Raw genomic sequence first — 26,382 nt, 5'->3', positions numbered from 1 at the left:
AAAAAAGTAAAATTAAATTGCTAGTAGAGAAGATATCTACTAAACTCCAAGTAATTATGTTCAGGTATATGGTGAAAACTTTCTAAATTTTCTAAAATATGTTCCTTGAGCTTAAAAACTTGTCATTTATTTTCAGAATTGTATGATACATTAAAATCACTAGTAAATATTTACCTGAATATATCTTTTCAGTTTTTGAATATGTTTTTGAAAAAGGAATTCTTTTTTGCCAGGCTGAACCATTATATGATGCTGACATATATTTATCTGAGAGAAAAAGGAAACAGGAATTAAATATTTTATAATGTTAAAATCATATTCCAGGAGCATTTCAAAGTTATAAATGTCTCAGAGGTGAAGCTATTCTCTAATAATTCATTTTACCATTTCAAAGCTAAGGCATCAGGGATACAAGTGAGCTTATTAAAACCATTTAAGTTATCAATGAACACGGTTATACATCTCTTAATTGACTGTTCAGTTCCTCAAATAAGGCTTGCTCCCACGAGGCTAAGCTAGAGAAGAGTATGATATGTGTATGTAATCAAAATGTTTCATTGCCTGGCTTTACCATGATTTTACATAAAATTCTGTTAACATTTGCAGAGCTAAAGAAAGGAAGGAAGGAAGGTAGGTAGGTAGGTTGGTGAGGCCACCTTAACACAAATCTAGACTGTGGCATCAAACTGTTCTGGTAGTTACTGTATTCTTCACAGCTAACTACTCACAGTAAAATTATAATAAAATTAATAATAAAATAATAATAGTAAATAAAATTAAAAGTCTGTTTCACTTAAGAATATCCTTATTTTTATATATAAATCCATACATCATTCCATTCTAAAACAAATAGAAGAAAATAATTTAAAAGCTAACTTCTATTTAAACTGTAAAAGGAAGACCTAAGAGAGACATAGAGTTTTCACTTATGTTTCAGAAAGTACACAACATTCAGAACTCTACTAACTAGACTATGCACACTGGAGAATACAAACATGAAATTACAGGGAATTGAGTGACATTTTGTTAAGTTGAGAAGACAAACCCAACTTTAAAAAGAGCCAAATTCATCTGAGAGAGGGGAAAAAAAAAAAGAGAGATTTGGTTCCCTCCTCCCTTGTGTCCTTGTACTTCCTGAGAAATACTATGACTTTGCCTATTACATGATGAAATGATTTAGAAGCAATCTGGGCATGGGTGGGAGAGATGAGAGGTTGTCAAAAATATTGCAGTTAACCCCCAAACTAACCCTTTCAGAAAGTAATCATGAAGGCCTAAAGAAAAACCACAGCACTAGACAGAAAGTGATAATTGAACAATGCAGTCAGTGGAACAAGAAAATGTCAACCATTCAAAAACAATCCTCAAGAGTGAAATAAAGTTATCCAGGGGGAACAAAGTGCAGTGCTCTGAGACAAAATTCTAGAGAGGGTCATGTCAAGCCATCTGCATCCAACATGTTTTCTCCAATATCCTTTAAATCACGTGCACTCCTGCACATAGACAAAAATCCTCTTACTAGTTTTCTAAGATGTTATGGTGGTGATTGCCTGGAAAAAGAAGGGGGTGGATAGCAATTAAGATTAGTTGGACCATCAGGAAATTCCATGGGAATGCAAACCACAGACATGAGTAAAGAGCCTATATAAGTGTAGAACTCCACCTGAACAGAGGTTGAATTTGGGTTCCTTGTTAACATCAACTTTATTGTAGGACCCGTTTGTGGGCCTGCTGCGGGGAGGTGCATTCATTGAGACAGTTCTGACAGCATCTCTCTGACCATGGATATAGGAGTCATTCTCAGAGTTTCTGTTTTTATTATTGCGATGGTAACTCATTTTATTTTTGGGATTTGGAGCCTGTACTGCTATAAAAGAAAGGGGGAAGAGAGTGAGGGATAAAACAAGCTGGTTTCACACCCGTAAATAACATATTGCACTTTAAATGTTTGATAGCACAATGGAAGATAATGTAAGCTAAAAGAACTAAGTTTATAAGAATTGGGCTGACATCTAAAATAACATGTTGCATGACAATGACTTGTTTTTCTGCTAGAAAATATTATTTAATCTCTTTTCAAATTACAATTTAGGAATATCAAATACATAGACACTTTACCTCTCTGCATTTCTGGGCCAGGAAAGTTCTTTGGTTCATCATAAATCCATTTTCTTTTTTTCAGGCCTTTAAAATGAGGCTTCCTCACTGGCTGGACATCATTTACTTAAAGAAGATACAAAGTTTTACAGTTTTTAAAGAGACACTTTCATCTGAAAATTACTGTAGGTGATAATTACATATCTGTGCATTCACATGTCAAGCAAGAGAAAAAAATAAATGTACCACCCCAATACTTTACTTTCTAGAACAAAGGGTGATTTAATTTTAAGTACCAAAAAAATCTATCTTGGAAATTGATTGATGAGAAAACTTTCAATAAGTAACATTCCTTTGGAGAAAAATGCTTTTCTCCAAAGGAATGTGTGGATCTTTTTAGGTTTAAAAGAACATAAAATTACAATCCAAATATAATTATATATCTCATTATAATGTTATTTTTAAGTAGTTTTAGAATAGTTATTTTGAACATAAATCTTTTTGTACTTTTTAAGCCTAAACTACTACTTCTTAAGAAGTTGCATTAGTGTAAAATACTTTGACTATTACCTTACTGTTTTAAGATCTTAAGAAGTTGGGGGTATAGATAGTTTGGTGAAACAAGCCTCAATAATCAGAATTTGTAAGTGCTAATATCACTAAGTTATTCACTTCTTGCTTGCATGTTTTTACGTGGAAAATTTTATGTGCATGCTCAATTTTCCAGGAATTTCTAAGGTACATTTCTCCAGAGTATCTTAAAACGATCTAGTAAAGAGGAGCATTTTTTATTATTTCTCTGTGTGGAGATCCTAAACATTCACAAGTAACTACTACACAGAGAAAATGAACATCAAATTCACTATGTAGATTACATTAGCTCTCTACAGTGGGCTGATTAATCTCTCTTTGCCCTAGCTCTCATCTTCAGCTTCAGCAGTAAACCTTCAGTGAAGCTCTGATTCACCACCTCCTCTCCAAACATCATGCTCCACCCTTACTCTCATGCTCCCACTCCTAGAACTTGGAAACCATATTTTTCACAAGTGTCACTAAACTAAGCTGCTCTGAGGTAAACCATCACGGTTCCCTTTGTTTCCCAGCTGGGGCTGAAGAATATTACAGGGGTTCAATAAATGAAATAAGGAAAAGGAAGGAAGGAGGGAGGGAAACAGGAAGATTCATGAGTCTTAATTGTATCAAGAGAAGAAGCTCCAAGTACTAAAAAGCAAGGAGAAGCCCAATCAAGAAAAATAATCTGAAACATAATAAAAATTTGTCAACGTATCCCAGCACGGGTTAAATTTAAAATGTACTAATGAAGCTTCAGAGAACGTAGTATATTATTAACTTTAATATCTAAATTAAACTAGTGGGAAAGTGTATAATTTACTAGGACCTACATCACAATTCATTGTCAATTAGAAGAATATTGTGTCTTTAATTCTTAATCCTGAATAGTTTTCAAACCATCCTTTTTTCTTTCCTTTTTAAAATTCTACTGCAAATAAGCAAAATAAATCCACAATAAGGCAAATATATCTAAGGCCAAAAAGTGATAGAGCTGATGTCTCACTTGAAGAAGGGTCCTCTCTGCACTTCATACTGATATTCTCAGTAGCATTTAATACATGCATTGTAGGTACTAGTCGGGTAGTTAGTGAACGCTTTGGTTGAGGACTGTCCTTGTTATCTTTTAAAGCAAATTAAGAAAATAGAATGTCACTATTAGTAAAAGGAAGTGTTTCCATTGGTATTTCACTTTGCAAGCATTATATGATGGGCATACCTATTTAAAATATATATACGTATATTAGTTTTTAGAACCCACCACTGAAATTCCCTAATTACCACATTGAGTCCCCCAAATTTGTCACTAACAAAACATTAAAAATTCAGAAATAACAGCCATTATCTTCAATATGTAAATTATATATTTGTGGCAATATTTTTAATACCTCTGTATAATAAAATACAAAAAAATAAAAGGTTATCAATTTTACATCAAGTGTGCCAGTTTAAACCAAGGATGAAGAAATATCTGTAACAGTCGTCATTTGTTCTAAGCTTTGGAGCAGGGCCATCCAATAGAGTTTTCTACAATGATGGAAACATTCTAAATCTGTGCTGTCTGAAATGATAGCCACTGGTCACATGTGGATATTGAGCACTTATAATATGGCTGGTGCAACTGATGAGCTGAATTTTAAAATTTTATTTAATTTTAATTAACTTAAACAGCCACACGTGAATGGTGGCTATGGTTATTAGTGTAGTTAGAGGTGTGTGTTTTTTGATGGATTGAGCAAAAGAGAGGAAACAAGATTTACATATAATTCTCCATAAGGAGAATTTGATCACAAGTGTCTTCCTGTTCTTGAGAATATTTATTTAATGGTGGGGAAAACAGTAGATGTAACTGGTTAATATTTAGATGGAGAACATGTAAAGTTCTCTAATTACAGGACAGCTGTACTGCCTGTGACTGAGAGAGCTGCCCAGCAGAGGTCCCAGCTGGGGGATTCTAAGCACAATAAAGGCAGCATAACACTATAGAGGGTGTATTTTATTATCATATCTCTGGATTATTCACAGACTATAATTAGTAATAATCATAAAGTGGGGAAGTCAGCGTGAGAATTGATACTCTTCTCAGTATATATATCTTCACAAGTCTTTCTAAGAAAATTCAATCACACTGAATATTGGAAGATGAAAAAAAAAAAACAACTAAAGAGGACTGGGTATTACCATTTAAGAGGACCAATAACTTTAGAGCTAGCAAGACTCCTAGAAATTATGTAGTCCAACAGGCTAATTTTTCAGATAAGGAAACTGAAGCTAAAAAAAAGATGAAGCCCCATAGGCAAATAATTAGGGATAGAGCCAGGACTGGAAACTTAGGGCTTCTGACTCCTCTCTAGTGTATTTTGTGTATATTTTTATTTATAACCTTGCCTCTACAACAATCATGCTTTATATTTAACTTGTCTGTACAAATTACAAATGGATCAAAATATAGACTGGCTTATTACCTTTAGCATTTGAATATTTCGACATCGTGATTTCTTTCTCTTCAGTTAAAGCTTCATTTTCATCTACTCCAAGAAATATGATCCTCTGTGGAATGTAGCAGTCACCTCCTATGACAATAACTTACTGTCAGTGGCAATGATGGCAGAAAATTGTACAAAACTATCTTTTAATACAGGATAATCCTCCCCTAAAATACCCCTTTTGCACAGTTTTATGTAAATACTTCTCAGTGATACCATCACCATCTCTATACATATCATATATGTTTCGATTAATACATGTGTATATATATATATATATGTGTGTGTGTGAAAATACAGTATGTACATTTACAAATAATTGGAAGAAAATTCACACAGTCAACACAATTTTCCATATAACAATCTTTACCACATTTTAGAGATACTCAGAGTAAATATAATTTATCTTCCACACAATATCTTCAGATATATGAAAGCAGTTTTTATGTTCCTTAAAGATCTTCTATATTCCAGCATAAATATTCATAGTTGCTTTAAATATTACTTAAATACTTAATTTCAGATCCTTGACCATACAAGTTACCCTTTCTTAACATAAAATATTTGTTTCAAGTAACCTTGTTTAAAAATGATGCCCAACTTCCCTGGTGGCACAGTGGTTGAGAGTCCGCCTGCCGATGCAGGGGACACGGGTTCGTGCCCCGGTCCGGGAGGATCCCACATGCCGCGGAGCGGCTGGGCCCGTGAGCCATGGCCGCTGAGCCTGCGCATCCGGAGCCTGTGCTCCGCAACGGGAGAGGCCACAACAGTGAGAGGCCCTCATACCGCAAAAAAAAAAAAATGATGCCCAAATGTGGACTACCCTGTGAAGAAATCAGTGGAACTAGTATAATAATAGATGACATTTATGGAGCATCATTCTATAAGTTATACACTCTACTGAGTATTTTAAATGACTTATCACATTTAATTATTTTCCTATACTACTCCTAATAATTCAATGTAAGTTTACCTTAGCTATTCGGTAGCTGACACATGTTACTGAATTATATTGAAACCTTATGGCCAACAAAAACATTTTTTTTTCCCTCACAATATATATCATGTCAGGTCTTTCCCAGCTTGAAGAGAACCTACCGGTAATGTCTTGGACTTAAATACAAGAGATTTTGTTTTATCACAGTTTGAGTTTACCTTGTTAAATCTGGCTCATTGTTCCAGCATATTAACTTCCAGTCATCTGTAAATTTTATAAACGCGTCTCTATACATCTAGTCATTCAATTGTTTAAACGTAAAATCATTTATTCTACAAATATTTACGGAGTGCACATCATGTGCCAGACATTCTACTAGAGATTTGTCCAGAGCAATTGATTATACACAATTCCTGACCTCAAGGAGTTTATCCAAAGCCAATGAATAAAATGCTAAAAAGATGTTGATGAAACAAATCAGTTATGAGAGAGAAAATTCAGACTCATTTATTATATGGTGACATACTCAGAATCAATCAGTAATAAACTAATTCACCTCCATTTTCAAAAGCAGCAGTATCAGTCCTTGGTTTCCTATCCAGTGATGCTTTTATCACACCTTGCCTTTCAAATAGGCTGAATTTTGTTGGAACTGTCAGACTGTCCCCTAGGAAAAAAAAAAAATCACTCTAGGAACCATTAGGCGTTTACCTAAGTTTATTATAGAATTTATGATGACAGTAAAAAGCCTAAAAGTTAATGGAAATATTGTTTGCACAGTGATTTGATGAACAATAAATTTATAATTATACAAATTTTAAGCCAATTTATAATTAGGAGGAAAGCAGAAGGCAAGTTTATTTCCCTATGTGGAAAATGTATCAAGTGGCAGTTTAAAAAGTTAAGCAATCTAACTCTATAGTGTATGTATATTTAGTTTATTTGATGTGCTTTTCATATAATGAATTTTGTAATATTTGTTTTGTTTTCATCTACTAACCATGAACAAAGTAAAAAGTATTAGGGTCAACTACTGATTAAAAAATGCTAATTATACTGATAATTAATTCTCACCATTTCCTTATACATCTCTAGCTAATTTTCTCTGAAAATAAAATATTAAAAGGAGAATAAAAGAGCTATGACAATCTGATACAACTCGTGATTCTGGACTGGATTCTAAACCAGGGAAAAAACTTCATTTTGTTTTAAAGGACATTGATGGCACAATTGGTGAAATTTTTTTTAAAAAGTCTTTAAGTAATATTGAATCAGTAGTAATTTCCTGATATTGATATTTATACTGCATTTGGGTGAGAGTTATGTAGGGGCATCATGCCTGCAACTAACTCTCAAACAATTTGAAAAAAATAACAACAATGTGTGTGTTGTGAGAGAGAGGGAGAGAGAGTGAAAAATCAAATGTGTAAAATGCTAACATATGGGGAAATCTGGGTAAAGGATATTCATTAGTTAACTGAAATTATTTAAAAATAAAAAGCTTTTTAAAACCATAATATAAAGCAAAAATGCATATAATTGTCTTTAAAATCTGCCATTTTTAATATTCATTGCTAATGTGTTTGTTTTTGTTTTGTTATTGTTTTAATTTTTCTTGTCTCCATAATTCAAGAAATCTGTCCTTCACTAGATGGCTCCCATTTATCAGCTAGGTCTCTTCGATTGTTCTACCATCTGATGGCATGTTGCTGCCACCTACTGCCATATGTTTAAATAGTTTGCCACACATATGTACTTGCAAGACAGACACTCTACTTTTTACCCTATGCTCATATTGATCCTGGGAGACTTTGCCAACTATCTCTTTTTTTTTTTTTTTTTTAAGAGGAGAAAAGGATTCAGATCTCTCCTACTCCTGCAAAACTTGTTTTTCAGCTCATCCCAGGGGCAAGAAATCTACTTAAACTCATGGAATCCATGGATTTTTTTCTCTGAGTTCCTTTTTTTTTTTAATTTATTTTTTTATACAGCAGATACTTATTACTCATCAATTTTATACACATCAGTGTATACATGTCAATACCAATCGCCCAATTCAGCACACCACCACACCCACCCATCCATGGCTTCCCTCCCTTGGTGTCCATACGTTTGTTCTCTACATCTGTGTCTCAATTTCTGCCCTGCAAACCGGTTCATTTGTACCATTTTTCTAGGTTCCACATATATGCGTTAATATATGATTTTTGTTTTTCTCTTTCTGACTTACTTCACTCTGTATGACAGTCTCTAGATCCATCCACATCTCAACAAGTGACCCAATATCATTCCTATTTATGGCTGAGTCATATTCCATTGTATATATGTACCACATCTTCTTTATCCATTTGTCTGTCAATGGGCATATAAGTTGCTTCCATGATCTGGCTATTGCGAAGTTCACAATATTGATTCTTCCAGTCCAAGAACATGGTACATCTCTATATCTGTTTGTATCATCTTTAATTTCTTTCATCAGTGTCTCATAGTTTTCTGCATACAGGTCTTTTGTCTCCCTAGGTAGGCTTATTCCTAGGTATTTTATTCTATTTGTTTCAGTGGTAAATGAGAGTGTTTCCTTAATTTCTCTGTCAGCTTTTTCATCATTACTGTATAGGAATGCAAGAGATTTCTGTGCATTAATTTTGTATCCTGCTAATTTATTAAATTCATTGATTAGCTCTAGTAGTTTTCTGGTGGCGTTTTTAGGGTTTTATATGTATAGTATCATGTCATCTGCAAACAGTAACAGTTTTACTTCTTCTTTTCCAATTCATATTCCTTTTATTTATTTTTCTTCTCTGAATGCTGTGGCTAGGACTTCCAAAACTATGTTGAATAATAGTGGTGAGAGTGGACATCCTTGTCTTGTTCCTGATCTTAGAGGAAAGGCTTTCAGTTTTTCACCATTGAGAATGATGTTTGCTGTGGGTTTGTCACGTATGGCCTTTATGATGTTGAGGTAGGTTCCCTCTATGCACACTTTCTGGAGAGTTTTTATCATAAAATGGTGTTGAATTTTGTCCAAAGCTTTTTCTGCATCTATTGAGATGATCATATGGTTTTTATTCTTCAGTTTGTTAATATGGTGTATCACATTGATTGATTTGAGTATATTGAAGAATCCTTGCATCCCTGGGATAAATCCCACTTGATCATGGTGTATGATCCTTTTAATGTGCTGTTGGATTCTGTTTGCCAGTATTTTGTTGAGGATTTTTGCATCTATATTCATCAGTGATATTGGTCTGTAATTTTCTTTTTTATAGTATCTTTGTCTGGTTCCGGTGTAAGGGTGATGGTGGCCTCATAGAATGAGTTTGGGAGTGTTCCTTCCTCTGCAATTTTTGGGAAGAGTTTGAGAAGGATGGGTGTTAGCTCTTCTCTTAATGTTTGATAGAATTCCCCTGTGAAGCCATCTGGTCCTTGACTTTCGTTTGTTGGAAGATTTTTAATCACAGTTTCAATATAATTACTTGTGATTGGTCTGTTCATGTTTTCTATTTCTTCCTGGTTCAGTCTTGGAAGGTTATAATTTTCTAAGAATTTTTCCATTTCTTCCAGGTTGTCCATTTTATTGGCATGGAGTTGCTTATAGTAGTCTCTTGGGATGCTTTGTATCTCTGCAGTGTCTGTTGTAACTTCTCTTTTTTCATTTCTAATTTTATTGATTTGAGTCCTCTCCCTCTTTTTCTTGATGAGTCTGGCTAATGGTTTATCAATTTTGTTTATCTTCTCAAAGAACCAGCTTTTAGTTTTATTGATCTTTGCTATTGTTTTCTTTGTGTCTATTTCATTGATTTCTGCTCTGATCTTTATGATTTCCTTACTTCTGCTAACTTTGAGTTTTGTTTGCTCTTCTTTCTCTAGTTCCTTTAGGTGTAAGGTTAGATTATTTGAGATTTTTCTTGTTTCTTGAGGTAGAATTGTATTGCTATAAACTTCCCTCTTAGAACTGCTTTTGCTGCATCTCATAAGTTTTGGGTCATTGTGTTTTCATTGTCATTTGTTTCTAGGTATTTTTTGATTTCCTCTTTGATTTCTTCAGTGATCTCTTGGTTATTTAGTAATGTATTGTTTGGCCTCCATGTGTTTGTGTTTTTTACATTCTTTTCCCTGTAATTCATTTCTAATCTCATAGCGTGTGGTCAGAAAAGATGCTTGATATGATTTCGATTTTCTTAAATTTACTGAGGCTTGATTTGTGACCCAAGGAGTGATCTATCCTGGAGAATGTTCTGTGCGCACATGAGAAGAAAGTGTAATCTGCTGTTTTTGGATGGAATGTCCTATAAATATCATTAAGTCTATCTGGTGTATTGTGTCATTTAAAGCTTGTGTTTCCTTATTTATTTTCATTTTGGATGATCTGTCCATTGGTGTAAATGAGGTGTTAAAGTCCCCCACTATTATTGTGTTACTGTCGATTTCCTCTTCTATAGCTGTTAGCAGTTGCCGTATGTATTGAGGTGCTCCTATGTTGGGTGTATATATATCTATAATTGTTATATCTTCTTCTTGAATTGACCCCTTGATCATTATGTAGTGTCCTTCCTTGTCTCTTGTAACATTCTTTATTTTCAAGTCTATTTTATCTGATATGAGTATTGCTACTCCAGCTTTCTTTTGGTTTCCATTTGCATGGCATATCTTTTTCCATCCCCTCACTTTCAGTCTGTATGTGTTCCTAGGTCTGAAGTGGGTCTCTTTTAGACAGCATATATATGGGTCTTGTTTTTGTATCCATTCAGCAAGCCTGTGTCTTTTGGTTGGGACGTTTAATCCATTCACGTTTAAGGTAATTATCGATATGTATGTTCCTGTGACCATTTTCTTAACTTTGTGGGGGGGGGTTGTTTTTGTAGGTCCTTTTCTTCTGTTGTGTTTCCCACTTAGAGAAGTTCCTTTAGCATTTGTTGTAGAGCTGGTTTGGTAGTGCTGAATTCTCTTAGCTTTTGCTTGTGTGTAAATCTTTTGATTTCTCCATGGAATCTGAATGAGATCCTTGCTGGGTAGAGTAATCTTGGTTGTAGGTTCTTCCCTTTCATCACTTTCAGTATATCAAGCCACTCCCTTCTGGCTTGTAGAGTTTCTGCTGAGAAAACAGCTGTTAACCTTATGGGAGTTCCCTTATATGTTATTTATTGTTTTTCCGTTGCTGCTTTCAATAATTTTTCTTTGTCTTTAATTTTTCCCAGTTTGATTACTGTGTCTCAGCGTGTTTCTCCTTGGGTTTATCCTGTATGGGACTCTCTGCACTTCCTGGTCTTGGGTGGCTATTTCCTTTCCCATGTTAGGGAAGTTTTCGACTATAATCTCTTCAAATAATTTTTCTGGTTATTTCTCTCTCTCTTCTCCTTCTGGGACCCCTATAATGTGAATGTTGTTGTGTTTAATGCTGTCCCAGAGGTCTCTTAGACTGTCTTCATTTCTTTTCATTCTTTTTTCTTTACTCTGTTCCGCAGCATTGAATTCCACCATTCTGTCTTCCAGGTCACTTATCCATCCTTCTGCCTCAGTTATTCTGCTATTGATTCCTTTTAATGTAGTTTTCATTTCAGTTATTGCACTGTTCATCTCTGTTTGTTTGTTCTTTAATTCTTCTAAGTCTTCGTTAAACATTTCTTGCATCTTCTCAATCTTTGCCTTCATTCTTTTTCCAAGGTCCTGGATCATCTTCACTATCATTATTCTGAATTCTTTTTCTGGAAGGTTACCTATCTCTACTTCATTTAGTTGTTTTTCTGGGGTTTTATCTTGTTCCTTCATCTGGTACATAGCCATCTGCCTTTTCATCTTGTCTGTCTTTCTGTGAATGTGGTTTTGTTCCACAGGCTGCAGGATTGTAATTCTTCTGGCTTCTCATGAGTTCCTTGTTTTATATGCAGAAAATAACGTTCTTCTTATCTTGCCTTCAAGGGCAAGATGTTCACCAACAGAAAAGTAAGATTCATCAGAACATAAGATCCATAAAAGGCACAGCTTTGGAAGTATTCCCCTGCTTTGCCCTTGAAATTGGCTGGTACACAGGAGGCACTCATTCAATGAACAAACACCCTTGTTCTGCTGCTAACGTTGTTCTATGATCTCCCTTTTGTCCTTCTAGGGCTAAGTTGTCCCTTCTACTTATAAAGAAAAATCTACACCTGTTTCACAGGGAGATTTATTTTCATAGCCAAATAAAATGGTAAAACCAAATTATTTACAGAATTATTGCATGGGGTGTGTAGTGCTACCATGTGTTTATTAAGTCTATTCATTCTGTGGTTCCTCTGGAAATACAATTACATTAATAGCAGCTTTTCATATTAAATTTAGGTCATCCAATAAAATCACTTCCTTCTCACTCTCAATTCTGATGTATTATCATTTGCCTTCAGTGCATACTTTACTAAATAATTCACAGCCTATCATACCAAGTACCTCTTATTCATCACCTTGAAATGCTTCCTTTTCATTCCTTACCTTCCTGCAATTCACTTCCATTTTCCAAAGGCTTTTCTAACTCTTTTTCCACTGTAGAGGCTATGCTTTTAGATGATAAAATATCTGGAGGAGTATGAAATCTGTAGTATTCACCTAATCTCCCACAAGAAAATTAACAGTTAGTGTACGTCTCACATCAAATATTAGAAAATCCACAAATGTTTGATTCCTTACCAGATTTATGACACATCTCCTTTATTGCTCTTTTTTCTTCAATTTCTTCAGGAGTCTTTGTCCATAAACTAGAAGCATCTATAGGATATATATATTTTAAATTAAATTGTCCCAAAACCAAATAATCTGAAAATGTATAAACCACAATGAAACATCCCACACATTGTTCTCATGAATGGATTACTGTTTTAAAAAACATTTAAAATCAATACTTTGCGCATTGTCAAATGTTTCTCATTGCTATTTTTTACATTTTAGATATAATCAGTCAAGAGGAAGGAAATGACTATACGTTATGTGTCTTGAGATGAGAAGCTGCAGGTACAGATTCACATTTGAGATCATCTTTGTTTGCTTGCTTGCTTGTTTGTTTGGAGAAGGAAGATGTAAGTATGGGAGACCCAGAGGTACAGAAGAAAAGGACACATCTCCTTCCTCCTCTTCTTCCTCAAAGTCAGTTTTTAAAATTAAAGGATGGTGAATGGGTTGCAATATATCCTCCTGAGGTTTCAGGGGCTCCCAACTCTGGGACAGAGGTGCAATTCCCTCCTGAGTTTGTTTCTGTAGTAAAACACCTACAGAAAATATGTCACATTTCAATTTCTCAATGTGCCCACCTCCTGTATCTCCATGGAAAGACATATTCCAGGGTAGAGACAGACTGAGAGTTTATTTTTCCACATGCCTATCTTGTTTGTACATACTTATTGGCACTGCAGGGCTGTGACGATGTGGGAGGAATAGCATGGGCTACACTGCAAAAGACCTGGCTTCTAACCTTGTTTATACTTTGGCAAGGATTACCTGGGATAATGCAGATGATAGTGCTTTATAAATTATAAACTACTCTATTGATCTCTATAACTTGAAGGATTAAATGTGAGACAGATGGATATAATCATGTAATAGATTGACACTCATGTATATCAATGTTAAGTTATATATAAATAATAAAGGTTATATAAATCAATGTTATCAATATTAAGTTATATAAAAGTAAAACAGGTTATTAGTATACCTACAAGCAACTGTGCATATTTAAACATGAGATCTGTCTTCTAGCCATCATACAACAAAAAACTTCCAATCCAAATGATAAGCATATGTGTACACATAGAACAAATTAGAACATAATGAATTTAATATACTTAATAAAATGAAAGCTATTTTCTCACCCAAATCTGCCTCATATATTACATTATACACTTCTAATAGTTAAACAAATATGTAGAAAATACCATGAGGTTTTTGAATGCGCACTGTAAATCTGAGAAAAGTTTTACTAACCATTTTGTTCATCTTCTTCCTCCTCTTCTTCCTCAAAGTTTGTTTTTAAAATTAAGGGATGGTGAATGGGTCGTGATATATTCTCCTGAGGTTTCAGAGGTTCCTGACTCTGGGTTGGGGGTGGAATGCCTTCCTGAGTTTCTTTCTGCGGTGTGATATCTATAGAGGAAATGCAACATTTCAGTCTTTTCAAGGTACACGTTTTGGTGCATGTTCAATGATCAACTGTTGTCCTCCTGATTAACTGCATATTTGTTAAAAGGTGTCTTTTCTTATTTCTGGAAAGGTTATTGAACTAACTTGCAAAACATATCAACATTTTGCTGGTAAGGTGTGGAAAATATGCTAATTCATAGACTTTAGATAGTAATTATAACCATGACTTGGTATATATGATACTTTGATATAAATACAAAGTGATCATAAGCATTCCTGTATTCTTACATTACATCCATGGGATAAGAATAACTTAACTAATCACATTACAATAATTTAACAAAGGCAAACTCATATAAGACATAGCTTATAATGGCAGAGTATACGTGTTCAAAAGAGGAAAAAATCCAATGGCTGGGGGTTGATAACTTCAAAATGAGAATAATACTTTCAGATTCCTTTATTGACTCACATGGGTCAGATTGACCAAAGCTCTAGGTCATATTTAAATGTTCTGTAACCTTCAAAACTAACCAGCAAATAATAGAAAAAGCCAGTGAACACATGTATCGTCTATCATTACTTATTCAATTTTCTTGGTTTTTCAAACCAATAGTTATCAAATTTGGCTAATTATCAGAATCAAATTTAAAAATTATTCAAATCATCTTTTGGGTCTCTGTTTTTCAAATTTCTGATTCAGCAGGTCTAAATTAAAGCCTAGAAATATGATACTATTTTTAAATGCCTCAGATAATTACAAAATCAGTCAAGTTTGGAAACCACGGCCCCGAATCAATGATCATCTATGTGGGGTCCTGGGTCATGGGAAGGCTTTCAGTGGGTTTGCCATCCCAATAATTTGAAAGCAATCTATCGTATTCCAGATCCTTAATTTCCACATCCATTTTCACCCTAAAATTAGTTTGCCTGAGAGCAAGCCTCAGTTCACAGTAGCGTTTTCTCCACTTTACAAAATAAAGCTCTACTTTACCCATGCCAAAATTTTCTATAACACATTGCCCGAAAAAGAAATCCTCCTTTACTGATTAATCAAACCACCATGAACTCATAGGGCTTTTTCCATTACCTTGACTTATACACATTTCTACCAGCAGAAAATCATTTTGTGATAGGCAGAATAATGTTCTCCCAAAGATGTCCAAGTCTTAATCGCTGAAACCTGTGTATACATTAGGTTATACAGGAAAGAGGAATTAAGACTGCTAATCAGCTGACCTCAGAATTGGCAGATTATCCTTTATAATTCAGGTGGGCCTTTGAAAGTAAAAGAGAGATGCAGAGGAAAAGAGCCAGGAAAAGAAGTGTGACAGTGGAAGCTAAGTCAGAGTGATACAGTGTCAGAATGGATACATTGCTGACTCCGAGGTGGAGGAAGGGGGACATGAACAAAGGAATACTGAAGACCTCTAGAAACTTGAAAAGGCAAGGCAACAGATTCTCTCCCAGCAATCTCCAGAAGGAATGCAGCCCTGGAGACCACCTTAATTTTAATTCAGAGAGATCTCATCAAATTCCTAAACTATAGAACTACAAGACAATAAACTTGAGTTGTTGAAGTCACTTAGTTAAGGGTAAATTGTTACAACAGTAACAGAAAATGAATACACGGGGTATTAGAAAAAAGTCCTATCTGGTTGGAATGTTCTGAATTCAAATGCATAATAGAGTATGTTGCTAGTTAAGAATTTTTGTTGAAAAATTTTGCTTGCTCCATTTCTAGACTATTGTGAAAGAATATGTCACTCTTGAAAAAAAGTCTTGTGGTGTCAATGAAAAGAGAGCATTAGTAAGAAACTGTGAAGGAAATACATATTCCCAAGACTTGTCATTAGCTTCAAAGAAAAGCTTCACCGAACATTCAATACAAGTTAAAATCACATTTTATAAAAGCTTTATTGAGATATAATTCACATACTATGTGATTCCTCATTTAAATGTATAATTCAATGTTTTTTAGTATATTCAGGGAGATGTGCAACTATCACCATGATCAGTTTTAGGATATTTGATCACCCCAAAAAAGGAAACCCATACCAGTTAGCAGTTACTCTTCATGTCCACCCAATGTCCCCAGTCTTACGCAAGCACTAGTATACTTTGTTTCTACGGATTTGCCTGTTCTGGATATTTCATATAAATGGAATTACACAATATGTGGTCCTTATACATGACTCCTTCCACTTACCGCAGTGTTTTTTATAGCCAAATAATATTTCACTGTATGCATATACCACAATTTATCCATTCATCACATGATGGACACTTCTGTTATTTCCACTTTTTTTGGTTGTTATAAATAATGTTGATATGAATATTGTTGTGCAAGTTTTTGTGAGGACATATCTCTTAGGTATATACTTAGGAGTGAATAAGTAGGACATATAGTGACTCTATGTTTGATCTTTTGAGGAACTGCCAGACTGTTTTCTAAAGCAATTGCACCATTTACATTCCTACCTGAAATGTATGAAGATTCCAATTTCTCTACATCCTCGTTAACTCTTATTATCTTTTTGATTAAACTATTCTAGTAGATGTGAGTGGCATCTCACTGTAGTTTTGATTTACATTTATCTAATGGTTAATGATGATGAGCATCTTTTCATGAGCTTATTAGCCATTTGTATATCTTTGAGAAATGTCTATTCAGAGTCTTTGTCCATTTTGTAATGGGATTGTCTTTATATTATTGAGTTGTAAGAGCTCTTTATATATTCTAGATGTGTCTCTTATCAGATGAAAGATTTGCAAAGATTTTCTCCCATTCTGTAGGTTGTCTTTTCACTTTCTTGATGGTATTCTTGAAACACAAAAGTTTATAATTTTGATGAAATCCAATTCATTTTTTTCATTGATTGCTTGTTTTTCTGGTGTCATAACTGAGAGGGGTTTGAGTAACCTACAGTTTCTTATAAGAATTTTATCATTTTAGCTCATATTTAGGTCTTTCGTCTATTTTGAGTTAATTTTTGTACAGTATAAAGTCTAATTTTTTTTTTATGGCTATCCAGTTTTCTTAGCACCATTTGTTGAGAATACTGTTCTTTCCCCCATTGAATGGTCTATGCACCCTTTTCAAAAATCAATTGACCAGAAATTGATTTATGGAAAGGTTTAGTTCTGGTCTCTCAATTTTATCTCATTGATCTACATATTGATTTTTATGCCAGTACCAGATGGTCTTGATTACTAGTTTTGTAGTAATTTCTACATTTCAAAATCAGTAAGTATGAGTTCTACAACTTTGTTTTTCACTTTCAAGATTGTCTTTACTATTCTGGGTCCCTTGAAATTCTATATACCATTGATCCTTGAACAACACATGCTTGAACTGCAAGGGTCCACTTGTACATGGATTTTTTTTTAAAATAGTAAATACTACAGTACTTGACAATCCAAGATTGATTGAATCTGAGCATGCAGAACCATGGATATGGAGGAACTGCAAATTCCAGAGAATCCTCTGAATCTATAGTTATCTGAGTATAAGTTATACTCAGATTTTATATGGCTTGGAGGGTCAGCTCCCCTAACCTCCTCTGTTGTTCAATGGTCAACTGTACATTTTAGAATCAGCTTGTCAACTTCTTCAAATAAGTCATTGGGGATTTTGATAGGAGTGGCATTGAATCTATAGACCAAGTTGGGGGGTACTGCCATATTAGCAATAAAACCAATCTATGAACATGGTCTATCTTTCCATTTTTAAAGTTTCTTTAATTTTTTCAACAACGTTCTGTAGTTTTTGAATGTTTTGTTCTTCTTTTGTTAAAGTAATAACTAAAAATTTTTAATGCTGTTGTAAGTGTAATTTTTTTTTCATTTCATCTTTGCTTTGTTCATTGCTAGTATATAGAAATACAATCAATTATTGTATATTAATCTTGCACCCTGCTGAATTTATTACTTCTAATAATTTTAAACAAGTTTCTGGATTTTTCTAAATGAAAGATCATGCCATATGTAAATAGAGATCATTTTATTTCTTCCTTTCCAATCTGAGTGCCTTTTATTTACCTTTATTTCCCAATCCCCCTGGCTTTAATATAATTGGCAAGAAAACATCCTTATCTTGTTTCTGATTAAGGGGAAAGGCTTTCAGTTATGCCAGTAAGTATATTAGCTGTGGATTTTTCATATATGTCCTATATCAGGTTGAAGGAGTTTCCTTCTACTTTTAGTTTGTTGAGATTTTTATCATGAAAGAGTGTTGGTTTTTGTCAGTGCTTTTTGTTCATATACTATGATGACCATGACCATGGTTTTTTTGCCCTTTATTCTATTGATCTGGTGTATTACATTATTTCATTTTTTGTAGTTAAACCAACCTTGCATTTCTGGGATAAATCCCACTTGGTCATGAACTAAAATCCTTTTTTTAATGTTGGATTTAGTTTCCTAGAATTTTATCAAGTATTTTTGTGTGTATATTCTGTATAATCCTATTAATATTATATTACATCTGTAATGTTTACAAACCCCCAAACACATCGTTATAATTATTACTTTCTATAACTTTATATTTCTTAAAGTAGTTGAGAGGAGAAGGAAAATACATATCTATAGAGTTTGATACATTAGCCTTCTTATTTATCATTTCTAGTTTTCTTCATTTGAGTTATCACCTGGTATCATTTCTTTACAATACAGGTTTGCTTTCGCATGCCTCTTTTGTGCTGTTATTGTCAAATATATTACATTTCCAAATGTTATAGGTTCAAAATACAATTATATACATGTACATATATATTTTTTTTTCTTTCAGTACTTTGAGTATGTCATCCTACTGCCTTCTGGATGACTTTTTTTCTGGAGAAGTCAGCTGTTAATCATACTGAGGTTCTCTTATATATGACAAATCATTGTTATTTTGCTTCTTTCCAGAATTTGCTTTTGTTTTGGCATTTACTCTTTTAACTATGATGTGTCTAGATGTGTCTATCTTTGGGTTTATTCTACTTAGCATTTGTTGCGCTTCTTGGATATGCAGATTAATAATTTTCATCAAATTTGGGAAGTTTTCAGCCATTATTTCTTTGAATATTTTTTTCTATTTTCCCTCCTCTCATTCTGGTACTCCCAGTATGCATGTCCCACATTTCTCTGAGGTTCTGTTCATCTTTCTTTTTCTTTTTTTTAATTGAAGTAAAATTGATTTACAATGTTGTGTTAGTTTCACATGTACAGCAAAGTGATTCAGTTATACATACATATACTTCTCTTTTTTTCAGATTCTTTTCCTTTATAGGTTATTATAAAATATTGAGTATAGTTCCCTGTGCTATACAGTAGGGTCCTTGTTGGTTATCTGTTTTATATATAGTAGTGTGTATATGTTAATCCCAAACTCCTAATTTATCCCTCCCCCTCCCCCTTTCTCCTTTGGTAACCATAAGTTTGTTTTCTATGTCTGTGCATCTATTTCTGTTTTGCATACAAGTTCATTTGTATCTCCGCCCCCCTTTTATTTTTTGGATTCCACAGATAAGTAATATCATATGATATTTGTCTTCTACGTCTGGCTTACTTCATTTAGGATGATAATCTCTAGGTCCATCCATGTTGCTGCAAATGGCATTATTTCATTCTTTTTTTATGGCTGACTAATATTCCATTGTATAAATAAAGGGAGAGGGCCCAAATCAATAGAATTAGAAATTAAAAAGGAGAAGTTACAACTGACACCACAGAAATACAAAGGACCGTAAGAGACTACTACAAGCAGCTATATGCCAATAAAATGCACAACCTAGAAGAAATGGACAAATTCTTAGAAAGGTACAATCTACCAAGACTGAACCAGGAAGAAATGGAAAATGTGAACAGACCAATTACACGTATTGAAATTGAATCTGTGATTTAAAAACTCCCAACAAACAAAAGTCCAGGACCAGATGGCTTCACAGGCAAATTCTACCAAATACTTTTCTTTTCAATTCTATACCTTTTTCAGACTATATCATGTCCACTGATCTATCTTTAGTTTGCTGATTCTTTCTTATGTCAGCTTAAATCTGCAGTTGAACCCGTCTAATAATTTGTCATTTTGGTTATTGTTCAACTCTAGAATTTCTATTTCATTATTTTTCATAGTTTATATACTTTTCCAATAAAATTCTAATTTTATGTGCAGTAATTATTTATCTAAGTTTGTAATGTAATTATGTTATTTTAATAAATTATATATCAATAATAATTGCAATGACAACTCAATCCTAAAGAAATGTATTAAAGAGATAAGTTAATGACTATAAGTCTCCATAATGTGGAGTCTTGTTCTTATAGTGAATTTAGATTTTAATTTATCCTATTTTATTTTTATTATATTTAAATTTGACACCTATATGCTTTTAAACTTGGAGATGATCACCAGAAGGATTAGGCCTCTTTTGAAAATATCTGGTTTAGCAACAGTTAAATGAAATCTTTTTTTTGGCTGTGATGGGTCTTGGTTGCAGCATGCGAGATCTTCGTTGCCGCGTGCAGGATCTTCATTGCGTCATGCAGGATCTTTAGTTGCGGCGTGTGGGATCTTTTAGTTTGGCATGCAGAATCTTTTTTTTTTTAGTTGCGACATGTGGGATCTTTTTTTTTTTTTTAGTTGTGGCATGCGGAATCTTTAGTTGTGCGTTCAAACTCTTAGTTGTGGCATGTGGGATCTAGTTCCCTGATGAGGGATCAAACCCAGGTCCCTGGCATTGGGAGCATGGAGTCTTAGCCACTGGACCACCAGGGAAGTCCCTAAATGAAATCTTTTTCAAGAGTCCAAAACCTTTTTAAATTTGTTAGCAGATTAAAGTTTAAATTGCAAAAAGACTAACTGGCAGTTTTATATTCCCAGACAAAAAATGCAGGACTCAAGTATTGAACTGAGTGCTTAAAGATAACAGACAATGGCAAATCAACTAATGGGAAATTGCTTTTGGCAAACACCTCATTCTGGAAGAGCACAGCTGGTAATTTAGATAGCATTGCTGTGGCTCCAACTCACCTACTTAATATGGACCACGTGATGGGTCCTAATTCCTTGATCAGAGGCCCTAGAAATTTTCACAGATTACACATTTAAATGCGTAAATTTTATCTTATTTTAACTGGCTACAAACTTACATGTGAATTGCATAATGCTATGTATGAAACAATAGTTATATTTCGCTACCAAAAAATCGTCATTAATCCCACCCTGATCACATGCACCTATTGAAACATAAAGGTAGATTTTAAAATAAAGATATAACTTTGTAATTTAATTTTTGCCTAAGGTGAGATGATTTATTTTCCCGGTTTTGGTTAATATGAACCTTGGTAGGTAAATGTCCCTGGAAATATTTTAGGAAATATTAGGTCTACAAAAGATCAAATTATACCTTCTGAGGTACTGAAATATTTTTAGAATGAACAGATGATGCAGTAGGTTCAACACATAATTCAAATGAGCTTTGTAGTTTCCTCCAGTCTGGAAATTGAATCCTATTTCCTAGAGCACAGACATCTGTCTGGGCAGAGAAAAAATATTTACCTGCTTAACATGAATAAATACTTTTCTGGACTTCCTGGGATAGAATTAGCCACTATGTGAAAGGTAGTACTATGTACCTATGTTTCATTGGGATTCATCAGTAAACAAAATAAAGATTCCTACTCTTATGTTCATTCTATAGGGAGGAATCAGACAACAAACAATAGATGTAGTGAAGAAATAAATTATATTTTATCTGAGAAAATAAGGGAAATGGCAAAAGAAAGCAGAGCAAGGCCAGGAAGAATGTGTAGAGAGGAAGTGGGAAGGCTGCCACATTTCAAACAGAGTATTCAGGGTAGTCCTCATTAACAGATGATATTTGAGTAAGGGCTTGAAAAGGTAAAGGAGTTTACCATAAAGCTGTTGAGAGAAGGGCGTTTCATGCAAAGCCCTTGAAGCAGGAGCCTACTAGCAAGGAGAAGCAGGGAAACTGGTATGGTTGGAGCAGAGTGAGCAAGTAGAACAGCTGCAGGAGATAAATTCAGAGAGGAAACAGGGCACCACATCAAGTACAGTCATTTAGGCCTTTGTCAGGACTCTGATTTTACTCTGAATGAAATGAAAACCAATTGGAGGGGTGATGTCTGATTTATGCATAAGATTATCACTGACTGTGCTTTGAACAGACATAGAGGGACAAGAGTTGAAGTAGGAAAACCATTTAAGCTATTGCAGTAATCCAGTCAAGAAATGATGTCTGTGTTTTGGCCCAAGGTGGGAATAGTAGAAATAGTGAGAAAAGACGGATTTTGGATATATTAAATACAGTAGCGTTAACAGGATTTCTGTATGGATTGGATGTGGGATATGAGAGAAACAGAGTTTGAGGATGATTCAGTTGACCTGAAGGATAGAACTGCCATTAAACCAAGATAGAAAGCCCATGGATATAGCAGGTTTGGGGATATAGGAGTAAAATTGTGAGTTGAGTTTTGAATGTGTTAAGTGGGAAATATCTACTCAAGTTAAGAGCCCAAGTGAAAAGTTGAATATAAGGATCTTTGAAGTTCAAGAGAGAGGTCTGGAATAGATATGTAAATTTAGGAGTAATTTACATGTGGATCATAATCAAAGGCATGAGACTGGATGAGATTACCAAGGGAGTAGGCAGAGAAGAAAAGAGAACAAAGAACTAACTCCTAGAACATACCTCATGTAAGAGGATGGGGAAAAGAGGAAAAACCAGTGAGGGAGAGCAAAAACAGAATACTAGGTAGATAGGAGTAAAACAAAGAGGTACAGGGTCTTGGAAGCTAGATAAGGAAATTATATCAATGAGGGAGGAGTGATCAAGTCTGTCAAATGCTGCTAATGGTTCCAGTTATGGAAGGACTGAAAATTGACCACTGGATTTAATAATTTGTATATCAATGGTGAAAGAGGCTGAAAAGGATGATTTACATGGGATTAAGAGAGAATGGGTGGGGAGGATTTGATAATACCAAGTCAAGGATAACTATTTTGAGAACTGCTACAAAGAGAAAGAAAAAAATGGGGTGGTAGCTTGTAAGAGGATGGATTAAGACAAAGGAGATTATTTTCCCTCAGTTCAAGTTTAATAGAAACTACAAAAGATCAAAAGTGACACCCTACCACTGTACCCATCAGTTGGCCTGTCCCATAATACAGCCCAGGCCATTTCCTCCAGAGGAAGAAAGGCTGGCAATTAGGATTTAGAGTATAACTGAGAGAATGACTGAGATGGGGAAGGGTAAGCTCAGTGGAGGAATTGAGTTCGAGGAACTGAGAGGCTAGGGTGGTAGATCACATACTTACATATTGGAATCACCAAGAATTGACACAGGAGTACAGTTAGACTGACTATGAGCCAGGAGTTCATACTTCTGAAAAATGGGGAGGAAGGATGTGGACAGACGTAGACAAAAGCAAAAAGAACAGCAACGCCGAGGGGGGATAATGGCATGAGATACAAACTGGATGGTTTTAAGGAGAAGTGATAGAGAACAATCTGAAATTGGCAATAGGACCCAAGGAAACCTTCTACGTCATCTCCAAATCAAGTGGTACTTGAGAACTGGGGATAAAAACAGCCACCACTTGGAGAGTGCTGCTGGAGGAGTGGGGAGTGACGCTTACATTCGACTATGAAGACAAAGGGAAAGTTCAGGGAAGAAGTTGAAAAAGAATTCTGTTGATAATGAAGTTTGGGGAGGAGTGGATGAAAGGGGCCAAATAGGGAGAGGAGTGAGTCATTTGAAAGATGGGGTTTTTGACTGATGTGAAATAATAGAAAATACATTGGTCTCTGCCCCCAGTTCCTGGCACAGAGTTCCTAAAACCTTCGTGATTTCCTAAGTAAAAGGAGCACTGGGCACATCTTTTGTTCTAATATTTGGCCTTTGACCCGGGTTCCTGACACAGAACTTGAAAATCCCTTAGAGTTTCCTCAGTGATGGGAGTGTCCTTTGTTCTAATGAGGTGACTCTGGGTGGGCTCCTGGTAGCTTCATGAGTAGGGTTTGTCACCAGAAAGACCAAGCCAGCATTAGAAGCTTAGAACTCTCAGCCCTGCCCCCCTGTCCAGGAAGGGGAGAGGGGCTAGAGGTTAGTTTAATAATCAATCATGCTTACCTGACGAAGCCTCCATAAACATCCCAAAAGTATGGAATTCAGAGAGCTTCCAGGTTGATGAACACATCCACGTACTGGACGGTGGCACACCCCAACTCCACAGGGACAGAAGTTCCTGTGCTCAGACCCTTCCAGACCTCACCTTATGTGCCTCTTCATCTGGTTGTTCATCTGTGTGATGAACATCCTCTATTACAGTAGAGGATGCCATCCTCTATGGCATCGTCTATTACAATAAACTGGTAAAGATAAGGAAGCGTTTCCCTGAGTTCTTTGAGCTGTCTAGCAAATTATTTAATCCAGGGAGAGAGATCATGGAAACCTCCAATTTGTACCCAAGTTAGACAGAGGCTGTGGGTAACCTAGGGACTTTCTACTTGCAATTAATATGAAAAGTGTAAGGTAATCTTTGGGGATACAGCCATTAATCTGTGGGATGTGTGCAAACTCGGGTTAGTGTCAGAATTGAATTAAATTATAGGACACCCAGCTAATGTCACAGAGAATTGATTGGTGTGGGAAAAAACCCACTTGTATGGTGTCAGAAGTGTTGTGAGTATGGTACTAGTGTGAGAATAAAGGAGAAACACACAGGAGTATTTTTTTTCCCCCTAGGGAAATTGACATAAACTGGAATACAGGGCAGAATAAAATTAGTCCTGGTGAATTCAAAACACATAAGTGGATTTGTTCCCTGTAGACAGATGAAAGGAGGTTTGAGGAAGTAGGGTATTAGCAGCCTATGAAGCCTGCTTATCCCCTCTCATGATGGAGGTAGAATGGCTAGGGGAAGGATTTGGTCCCAGTGCATGGATCTGGTTTTGACCCTATTGAGAGAGAGGAAACCTTATTCCAAAGCCAGGAGCAGTTTTGACACATGTTGAAGAAACTGAGACTTCCAGAAAAGCTAGAATTTATTTTTGATGTCCAGATTCTATGCCTAATAAATGAGAATAATAAAATGTATCCCTACAGAACTTAGCCCAGGGCATGTCTTATAGTGGGGAGCCCAATAACTGTTACACAGACACTCTACCTTTCCTTTGCCCAGAGATGGAGTGTTTGTTTTCCTCTAGTCCTAAAAGAATTAGTTTGAAAGATAGCAATTTTATCCATAGACCTTTAGGAAGCAAACTATTACACTAGATATAGGGAATTTAGTACAATGTCCTCATGAAATAAAATCACACTAGATGTAAAACAATGGGATCAAGTTAACCACTTAGTAAGTGTAGTAACTTTCATCCCAGTAGGTTACCTTCAGTAGTTATCTATCTATCCCCATCCATCTATCCATACATCCAATTTTATTGAGCATCTGTGCTCCAGACATTGTGCAAAGCATTGGTAAGGAAACTAGTTATGATCCCCATCCTTGTGATGTTTACAGTCTAGTGAAGAAAAACATTGATCAAGGTACCACATGTATAATGAATGCTATGAGATCAGAGTTTTCCAGAAGACTATAACAAAGAAACATAATTTTTTTTTTTTTTTTTTTTTTTTTTTTTTTTTAAAAAAAAAAATTTTTTTTCTTGAAATTTTTTTTTTCAGATTAAGTCGTAATAAAGTTGATATGAAATTATAAAGACATAAAAATATAATCAGTCATCTTATATGTAGACCTTCATGTCTGTAATTAATTAGCAAAACTATCCCCCAAACAATTAGAATATCATCCTTTAAATAATTCAGAAGGGAAAAATTATGCACATATGTTATACATTTAAGAAAATTATAACTGATTTTGTATAGCATAGAATAATTTTCCAGAAAAAAAAAAAAAAAAAAAAATATTTTTTTTTTTTTTTTTTTTTTTTTTTTTTTTTAAGAAACATAATTTTTAGTCATTCATTTGCCAAGGATTAGCTGAAGCCACGTTTTCAAATCCAAAGGACTGATATTCTGTAAACTCATTTCTAGAATAATTCCATCGTAAGAAATATGGTGGCTACAGCAGGAGAGTGGCACAGCTATAGCACCAGGGAAACCTGACAATCCCAATTTCTTAAGCAAGGTTCTTGCCATTCACTGTTATAGGGCATGGTGTCT

At 34.8% G+C, this 26,382-nt stretch overlaps 1 protein-coding gene across 1 annotated transcript in view; it reads right to left on the bottom strand.

Moving 5' to 3' along the window:
- The window catches only part of ZC3H11D (zinc finger CCCH-type containing 11D), a 33,317-nt gene that overhangs the window by 3,267 nt on the left and 3,668 nt on the right, over positions 1–26,382 (bottom strand). Inside the window, exons 4-11 of the mRNA XM_024761382.1 lie at positions 14,038–14,196; positions 12,751–12,828; positions 12,556–12,669; positions 6,647–6,757; positions 5,133–5,240; positions 2,119–2,223; positions 1,664–1,864; positions 175–267 (exon numbers count right to left, since the gene is read on the bottom strand). Coding sequence (XP_024617150.1) covers positions 175–267; positions 1,664–1,864; positions 2,119–2,223; positions 5,133–5,240; positions 6,647–6,757; positions 12,556–12,669; positions 12,751–12,828; positions 14,038–14,196 — 969 coding nt within the window. The remainder of the gene's footprint in view (positions 1–174; positions 268–1,663; positions 1,865–2,118; positions 2,224–5,132; positions 5,241–6,646; positions 6,758–12,555; positions 12,670–12,750; positions 12,829–14,037; positions 14,197–26,382) is intronic.

Source organism: Neophocaena asiaeorientalis, unplaced genomic scaffold, assembly GCF_003031525.2.
Source record: "Neophocaena asiaeorientalis asiaeorientalis breed wild unplaced genomic scaffold, Neophocaena_asiaeorientalis_V1.1 scaffold653, whole genome shotgun sequence".
Taxonomy (NCBI): Eukaryota; Metazoa; Chordata; class Mammalia; order Artiodactyla; family Phocoenidae; genus Neophocaena; species Neophocaena asiaeorientalis.
The sequence above is the reverse complement of the archived record's forward strand: the minus strand, read 5'-3'. Positions and strand labels throughout refer to the sequence as shown.